The sequence below is a fragment of the Eucyclogobius newberryi genome, unplaced genomic scaffold, assembly GCF_026437365.1.
Source record: "Eucyclogobius newberryi isolate DKJ021-1_F unplaced genomic scaffold, fEucNew1.0.hap1 SCAF_10, whole genome shotgun sequence".
Classification (NCBI taxonomy): domain Eukaryota; kingdom Metazoa; phylum Chordata; class Actinopteri; order Gobiiformes; family Gobiidae; genus Eucyclogobius; species Eucyclogobius newberryi.
The window spans coordinates 10946632-10956254 of record NW_027315724.1 but is presented as its reverse complement, the minus strand read 5'-3'; the positions used below and the strand labels follow the sequence as shown (position 1 = coordinate 10956254).

The following is a 9623-nucleotide window of genomic DNA, read 5'->3' as shown; positions in this document are numbered from 1 at the left end:
CGACGGACACTCCAAACGCCCCGAAAATACATATTTAACCATCACAGGGACAAAGACATTTAATAAGGTGAAAATTTTACTTAATTCTGCTTTAACAGCAAAACAAACACAATGAATCTTCAGTAATTTTTACTTTAACACAGACAACCAAAATACAACCACATTGTGCTAGTCTGCGGGGGTAGTGTGTTGTCTCTGCTGATATAAAACCAGTCAGTCTACATCCAAACACATGCCTAATATTTTAGTCTGTTTCTTACCTGGTAGAGATGAATACTTCTCCTAGTCAAAATTAGAAAACGTCCAAACAAACAGACAGAAAATAACTTTTTATTATTCTTAGCATTTTTTAAGTTTGGTTAGGTTTCACTATTGATAACACACTAAAACAATTTCAAGCTCTTCACTTCGAATGGAAGGCTTTACTAAATATAAACGTTTTTTTCCTACATGTATGGGACTGTTGTGGTCTGAGTTCCTTGAGAAGAGGGAGCGCATAGATCCTCTTTGTAAACGTGCAGTCATTGTCTGAACAAACTTTTCTGACAGGCCCTCATGAGGAATAGCTTTTAGCTTTGATAAGTGGTCTCTAAGTCCCGTTTGTCTTTTTGTTTTTGCTGCAGATGAGTGCCGAGGTTTGACCCAGGAGACGTGTGATATCAGTCCTGTGTTGACCCAGGCCATGGAGGCTCTGCAGGACCGGCCTGTGCTGTACAAGTATGCCAACGTCCAGGCACAAAGAATGCTTAACAATACATCAGGGTTTAGATCATGCTCTGTTTTAATACTGTCCACACTCAGAGCCTTCTAAAACTAACAGTAATGGAATGAAACAAAGTACAGAAGTAAATGTACTGTACTGTAAATATTACTCAAGTAGTTTTTACATTGGATACTTTTAACTTTAACTTCACTTCATTTGAGGGCAGATATCTGTACTTTCTATTCTGTTACATGGACTCTGCTTAGAGCAAACAAAAATATAAAATTCACTAGAAAAAGTATGCATTAAAATCATTACCGTTGACCCAAGTCAACACTTTAACTGTTCTTTAAATCTGTGAAACACTGAAAGTACTTAATGGTACTCTTAAAGTACATTTTTAAATGGGTACTTCTAGCTTTCCAAGTTTTTTTTTTGTATGTGCTACTTGTACTTTTTAAGTATTTTTTTGCACATGTGTCTGTAAATTTACTTAAAGGTTGAATGGACGATTTTTTGGGCCCAAATCTGAGTCTTATTTCCTCGTGGCGTGGACTGCCGATTAGTCCTGCCACGTATCAATCATAAAACGCACCTACCGCTCACCTGCAGCCGCGTGTGGCTTGTCCTCACCTTTCTGCGTGTCTAAGCGCATTGATCTATCATAATATAGTTCCCTCAGTGTACGGGACAAAATGAAGACGGAGAAAGACAGTTCGAGCTGTCTCAGAAGAAGACGGAAATCTACGGGAGACGAGAGATACGATGCGATCCGTCGCGCTAATAAACAAACGCACGTGTGTGTTGTATCAGTCCGCACGGGGAGTGCGCATGCGCACTTCCGCCTGAGTTCTCAAATCGCCGAAAAATCGTCCATTGCGCCTTTAAGTAACAAAACGGAGTACTTCTTCCACCACTTTTTTCTGCCTAACCAGACAAAACTACACACGTTTATAATAGTTTACAAGGACATGTAGCCTGAAGCTTATTTTGTCTCCAAAAGACATGATTAATGGATCAACCATTCAGAGAAACACATTGTCCGTCTGTTTCATAATAATTGTGGCTGAAAAAGAAATACCAGTAAACTGAAGTAGAAGGTATTTCTCATATGTTTTGAGGCGTTTAGCACATTCAGCCTAAAAGTTCTGACTTCAAGTCTTGGCTTTGCGCAGTCAAAAATATGCATCTAAATAGTCTAGAAACATGTTTGAGAAAATGAAAAATCAGGATCACATAATTTCAGGCTTTAATTACTTTTTATATTGTTTGTTTATCGTGAAAACATTTAACTTTTCTTGTAAACTGTAAAATAAATATTGTTTTTGAATTGCATGCCTAATATTGTAGTACCCCTGTCTGTCCTCTAGAGAGTGCAAACCTACTGTCAATAACCAGCAACAATTTAACCCTCCATTCCATCCTTCTATATATTAACTGTCAATTCTGTGTAACTGTGTAGAATTGGTAACTCTAAAATCAAAATTCCTCATTGTGAATACACATGTTGATGTGCACGGTCCCATATTTAAAAAAATAAACATACAAAATTATAATAATAATAATGATAATAATTAAAGCCGCGGCGATGATGGCTCTCGCCTTCCCGCCGACCACCCTTCCCGCGCGACCGCCTTCCCGCCTGTCCATGTTTTCTGCTGCGTTTTGCGGCATATCAAACGAAGCTCAGTAATTCACCGTTGATGATTGCGTAGTTTGCGATTCAAATAGTAGTTTGTCCTGACAAATTGCAAGATTGTGCTGAACGCAGACCTGAGCAGGGAGAAAGCGAGAGAGCCTCTCCCTGGGGGTCAAAAATACCCGAGTTGTGGCAGAAAGAATAAAGTCAAAAGAATTAAGTCTAAAGAATAATAATTCTAAGGCACGAGAGGAAATGTCCCATCAAAATAAAAGAGGAAGAGGAAGTGAAGGCATTCATTGCGCCTCTGCTGGCCAATTGTGAAAATACACAATATCTGCAATGCACTTTTTTCATGGCGTCTCGAGGAGAATATAATCCATGAGTTTCAAACAAATCAGACAGTGTTGAGCTTTTCACACAATGAGTAGGGGGTATAGAGTAAATTTGTTACATGGGTATTTATTTCCAATCAGACCATAAAAGCGCATTAGTGAGTGAAATATGAGCTCCGCAGATCAATTTCAATAGGCGTGACTTGTCCTTGAAAAAACAGGAAATTAAGCCTTTTTTGAGGGCGTGTTACGCGGAGACCGTAAAGAATATCAACATTCTTTTGAATATTTATTAAATTTCAATGTCTTTAGATGCAAAAGGTGTTGTTTTGAGCTCGATCGGACAAAAAAACCTAGGACAAGTACGATTTAAAAAAAAAGAAAAAAAAAAAAAAAAAAAGAAAAGTCAAGCGTGGCGGTGCCACTTTGATTCAACATGGCTGACTTCCTGTTTATCATAGAGCGATGCTGCCAGGTGCGTTTTACTCGTCAAAGGTAGCTCTATCACTGTCCCAAGTCTCATGTGCCTAGGCCAAAGATTAAGAGTTTCATGTTTTTTCTGTTTTGAACTAGTCGGCACTGTTGTGACGGGCGTTCTCACAACCTCCATTTTATTGGAGTTCGGGCCGAGCCGATCGCATCTATGTCCCCATGTGTGACATTCATCAATGTTAGAGGGTCAAAAATGCCAGAGTTGTGGCAAAATTTTACCATGATAATAAGAATAAGAAACCATGGCAAGAACAATGTCTCGATCCATTCTGGAAGGCTCGAGCCAATAATAATGATAATAACGATAATAATGATAATAATGATAATGACGATGACTATGACTATGACTATGACTATGACTATGACTATGACTATGACTATGACTATGACTATGACTATGACTATGACCTTTAGAAAGTGGCAATTCTTTTTTAGATCAGCAGAACAACAAGACAAGATTAGATTTGTTTTTCTGACACATTTCTCACAATTTGGTCTTCATTTCTGGGAATTGCACCTGTGCTGCTATCTCAAAACCGAGCTATCTTTCATGTGTTTAGTCTGACAGCGAGGCTGCAAGTTAAAACAACCTCAAGTGTTTCTAGTGACTGTGGCGATGTCGCTGGCAGGTACACCCTGGACGAGTTTGGGACAGCCCGCCGCAGTGCTGTGGTCAGGGGCTTCATCGATGCTCTCACGCGGGGAGGGCCTGGAGGGACGCCCCGGCCCATAGAGATGCACTCGCACGACCCAATGAGGTACTCTGCTTACACACGTTCACACTGGGTTCAAGAGCCGTCTTCATGCCCTAAAAAGTACATCCACAACATCATCAACTGGTCCCACAGACACTGCTAAACAATATGACAACCTCCATTGAATTTGACAGAAGATTGGATGAGTAATTGTGGTCAGCGCTGTTAAAGGACACACTTGTATTCCGTCTCCCCTCTGTTTTACAGATTTGTAACATCATAGGGAGAGCTTCCAAATTTTCTGCGCTGTTTTTAATTCCTAAAATCATCGTCAAACTCATTCTGAGCATTTCTGCTGTCAAATCACATTCATTGCAACTGCGTGCTACATTAGTAAGCTAGGTTTGTTTATCTCCCTTTTGTAATTCCCTCTGCCGCCATTAGAAGGAGCTCTAACTTAATTTATGACATAAGATATGCCTGACTAAGAGAATGTCATTTTTTCTATCTGTAGACACTTTATTTGAAGTTCTAAACATGATGATGACAAAGCGGCGTACTCAAGAGCAGGTTTAAAGGACAATAACGATACAAATGATGCAAATTTGTTCTTTAAGCTCTGGACATTACAATTACTGCTCTGCTTGTTTCATTGGATTGTCATTGTGCTTATGGGCAGGACATTTACTTCTTTTGGCCATGTCCAACTTCACTTTTTTCCCCTCAGAAAGTGTATAGTAAAAGCAGAACTTTGCACAATGTTTTCATGTGTCTATTGTAAACTTGTAAGAAAGAGCCATTTGAGTCACTCTATTACACTTTGGGATGAGCGCTAATTGGCTGTGTGAGGGTGGTGTTCTGTGGTGTCCCAAAGCGTTTGTGAGAGCGAGGAACATGTTAGAGGAGATTATTTAAATCTATCTCTGTGAAAAGCCGGAACACTAGTTTTAATGTCACTGAGAATAGTGTTGTCATGATACTAAATTCCAAACTTTATTTTGATGCAAAGGAAAATACTCCATACCAATTTTGATACCACTTTGATAAAAATACATTTAATTTTCAGCCCCAAATAAAAACAGTTTATTTAATAATAACTATAATAGTTTATTTAATAATACGTAGATCCTGATCCTTCTAAAACTGTTCAAAAAGTTTCAATTTGTCCTGTTAATGTGATACTACTGACACTTTAGTGTCCAGTAGTATCTGGGTTTCAATGCTTTTGACAAACCTAAGTGATGTTTATGATGAGACCTGGAACAATTTGAATGATTAAGCCAAACTTATTGTTAATTGAAATATTCATCAACAAATTGAGTAAATAAATAGCTTTTGTCGTCGACAATAGACTAATGATGACAAATGATGTGTGCTTTATGACTCAGATTGAGCAGGAATAACATCGAAATGAAACATGTACATTTTGTTTTTGATGGAAAACCTAATCTGCAAGTGTACTCAGTCAAGATGTCCTCAAGCGACATCACTTTAGCTTTGTCTGGGCCTAATTATGTAAACAAATCTTATATTCAGGGGCCTTTTGTACTCAAACCACTGATTAATCAATGAAAATAAGTCCCAGATTAATTGTTTATCAAAACAGTCATTACTATTATCGACACAGACACACTTGTCCGTCCTCTGTGAAGGTTGTGACGCTTTATAAGAAAGGTTTGGAATGTGACTAGAGTTCTCTGACTCCCAGATGACCTCCAAGGGCCAAGCTGAAAGCGCTGCATTCCCTGCTCAAAGTGACTCATTTGGGGCTTTCAGCTCCGCCTTAATTGCACAAGCTTTTATTGTCATCAATAAACAAAATTCAAAAACTACGAACTTGCTTCAGGGGTAAGGTGCAACATAAAACAATTAAAAATAATGATAGTAATAAAAATATAGATTATGATAAAATAAAATAAAATTAAGGGCATGCTAAATAAAATATGTGCAAGAATGAATGAGGCTTTTCGGTACATACAAAATATATACAACAGTAGGGCTGAACTATGATTTAGCATCTTGAAATAGCAGCTCTATTTAACATTTACCTCATTTGATATTTTCCCGTGCATATTTTATCAAGGACATACTGTCCCTTTCTGTAAACCCTCCACAGCCAGGTTTCTTCATGTCCCCAGAGCTAAATCTGTAATGCCATTGTGCCTTTTATTTCCTGACGCACATCCACGGCCATTTTCTGCCCTGCCCAGGAGCCAAATACAATAGTTTCCTCGAAAAGCGACGGTGTGAGGGCCCCTTTCACCTTTCACTCTGTCCAGGGCCACAACACTTCTGAGAATGGCCTGCTCTTTCTGGCCCTTTTCATGTCCACTCATACAATCACCTCTGCTGTATACTGCCCCGACGGCGTCTGTCTGTCTCTCTGTCTCTCTGTCTCTCTGTCTCTCTGTCTCTCTGTCTCTCTGTCTCTGTGTCTCTGTGTCTCTGTGTCTCTGTGTCTCTGTGTCTCTGAGTCTCTGACTCTGTCTCTGTGTCTCTCTCCTTCTGTGTGCTTCTCTGTGCTTCTCTGTGCTTCTGTGTGCTTCTCTGTGTGTGTTGATTGGGCTCTGTGTGTTTCAGGTATGTTGGGGACATGTTGGCCTGGCTGCATCAAGCTACTGCCTCAGAGAAGGAGCATCTGGAGGCTCTGCTCAAACAAGTAACAGTACCAGGTGTGTTTGAACCTCAGAACCACACTCTTTCTCAAGCAAAATCAACTGTAGGGTACAGTGGGGCTGGCTACCAGAGGGGTTGCCGGTTCAAATGCTACTATTGTCTATTTGTGTTAGTGAGGGCCTTCAGTCTATTGTACAAAGCAGCATATGACTTGTTTATTAGTATTTATATGCTTTACCATATATAAAAATCAACTTTTAACTTTATTATGTAAATGTTTCAAGGTTAATTAAATAATTATTTTTGTTGTCGACAAGTCAGCAGTTATTTTTTATTATTAACAATTTTTACTGTTTGGACCAGATCAAAATGAAAATGTGTGAGTGGAGGATGGAGAATAAGTTAGAAAAATAATATGTTGTATGAATTAGTCTGGATAGTTTAGCTCATTCGCTGTAGTCTGTGTTACTGAAGGCTTTAACTGACAGGAATAGCACATTGTCTGAACCGGGAATCGACCACATGATGCTGAGCCCAACAGTAGATTCAAGTAAAAGTAGTAAATGTTAAAGGACGGTCTACATATTTCAGGAGCGGAGGAGAACATGCAGGAGGTGGTTGGACACATTACTGAAGGAGTGTGCCGGCCGCTCAAGGTGAGAAGAGAAAAAAGACTTAAGTACATTTAAGTACAGTTAAGTACATTTAATACATGTTCTGTGCTGTGACGTTTCCAGGTCCGGATAGAGCAGGTGATCGTGGCAGAACCTGGTGCCGTTCTTCTGTACAAACTCTCCAACCTGCTCAAATTCTACCATCACACTATAAGGTAAGATAAGGTACAGTTTATTTTTGCATCTTACAAGTTCACCAGATACATTTGGTTAATAAACATTTGTACAGTGGGCAAAGCTGGGACGTAAGCATAGCTGTTTGGATACGCAGAAAGTAAGACTAGAGGAGGACAAGAAGGTCTGAGATTAAGGTTTCTACATGAAATGACAGAGGACAAACCGTGTGCTGAATTCTAGTCAAGGAGCATTTGAAAGAAGACTGTATCGCATTCATGTGTTTCTTTAGTAATTATTTAGTAACTATTCAAATTCAATACAGACAGAGGAAAAGAAGACCATAAAACCCTATACATTTAATCATTAGAGTAGTTTATAATGCTGCTGGGTTCATTTCTTGTTCCCTGGTTATTTAATGACTCAAAATGGACCTCATTCGTATTTCTTCCTGGCTAAAATGCTATGTAATATTGCTTCTATTTCAGTGGCACATTAGTGATAAGTGTGCTCCATGTTGACAATCGCATGTGTATTTCTAGCTCCATTATTGGGACCAGCGCGGCCTCTCTGCTCATGACTGTGGACGAGATGCACATTCTCAGCAAAAAGATGTTCTTCAACAGCCTGAGCCTGCACGCCAGCCGGCTCATGGACAAGGTAAGAGTATATGTAGGAGTATTTACATTACTGTGTTAAAACGTTTCTGGTACTTTATTATACTCATAGCAATTGTAATGTTGATTTATTCACAATTTTGTTTCACAGATCCTACGACTAAAATGTGTTTGTACTGCCTGTTTAAACCATTAGAAGAGCATGTTACAACTGTTACAACTACAACTTTTTTTCCAAATAAGATCAGATCAAATCAATTACTCTTTAACTAAATGATTAAACGGACAATATCAGAATGGGTTTATTGCCATCGTCAATTAACAGAATTCCCAAACATAGGAACTTGTCCTGGCAGTGAGTGATTCAATTATGGTTAAAGTGACAGTGTTTAAGAAGTGTTCATGAGTCAATATGCAATGAAAACTGTAAAATATGCAAATTCAAATTCAATTTCCAACTTTTTTATTCAGGTTGTCAAAAGGGCTGTAAACAATTAAAACAAATTGTTTATTTAAACTGGTGTTAAAACTAGATACTAGAAAAAATGGCTTCAAGTGGAGAAAATTTTCGATCTATCATAACCACTTCCTCCCCTTTTTGTTTGGTAATGATAAAGACTTTACAAATTAGGTCCTTTGCCGGAGGGACACGGTTTATAAAGAAAGGTGTTTTTTTTGTAATGCTCAGGCTAAATTCAGAGCCTGGTAAATAAAGCAATGCCACCAACTGAAATAATCTACAGTTTGGTCATCTTTACCATAAAATGTACTTCTTTTGTCATATTTGACATTTTAACAAAGGTTAGCTTGACCGGAACTGTATATAAGTGTACTTTTACTCCTACTTGAGTAATATTTAGTTTGAAGTCACAGTACTTTATTTACAACTGCAATTAAATACAGTGACAAAAAGCTTTATGTTGACAATATGAAATGATTTGAACATTTGTCAGATATGATTTAGTATTTCTCATTTTTGTGTCTTATCCTTTGAAAATACCATGTTTGTTGCTAGATTTTCGATTTTGTTTTTCAAATTACATACATTTCAAATTATACATCCAGGCAGTTACTCTTAAAATGACTGTTACTTTAGTAGTTTACCCCAAATACTTTTGAAATCTTACTTGAGTAGTTTCTTGGACCATTACTTTGTACATATACTTGAGTATCATTACTATTTTGATGTAACTTTAACTCTAACTTGAGTAACATTTTTGGATACTTTACCCACCAGTGACAGATAATTTGCTGCATGTCCTTCCCCAGTCTCTTCCCTCTTTCACACTGCACTGCAAATCCTTAAAAAAATATGAATAAAGGCGCACTATATAAAAACAGACCTTAAAATACATACATTCTTACTGTAAAACAATAAGGCTCCAGACCCTCCACTGTAAAAGAGTTACATAGTGTGCCTTGCATTATTTATTTAGTGTTTTATTGACTGAAGAGATTGAAATATAGTGACAACGCTGGTCAAGTGTTAAAAATAGGTTGTACATTTGAAGATTTGTGTGTGACTACGGTATCTTTGCCCACATCGCTCTTGAGTCTGTGGCGTAAACGAGCCTCGTGCCAAAAACACGCCAGCTTTAAATTGTCCTCCAAATAAAGGCGGGCAAGATCAGGTCTCCTCCACAGAGCGGCCCCGGCTGTGTCCCGGTCAATACTAGCTCCACTGATTATCCCTCAGATCAATGCTAATCAGATTGAAGGTCCTCTGGGGTTTTTACGG

The 9623-nt window shown here is 38.4% G+C and overlaps 1 protein-coding gene across 1 annotated transcript in view; it reads left to right on the top strand.

Moving 5' to 3' along the window:
- The window catches only part of cog6 (component of oligomeric golgi complex 6), a 54381-nt gene that overhangs the window by 23492 nt on the left and 21266 nt on the right, over positions 1-9623 (top strand). Inside the window, exons 8-13 of the mRNA XM_072460574.1 lie at positions 624-717; positions 3799-3927; positions 6445-6536; positions 7072-7136; positions 7218-7309; positions 7811-7928. Coding sequence (XP_072316675.1) covers positions 624-717; positions 3799-3927; positions 6445-6536; positions 7072-7136; positions 7218-7309; positions 7811-7928 — 590 coding nt within the window. The remainder of the gene's footprint in view (positions 1-623; positions 718-3798; positions 3928-6444; positions 6537-7071; positions 7137-7217; positions 7310-7810; positions 7929-9623) is intronic.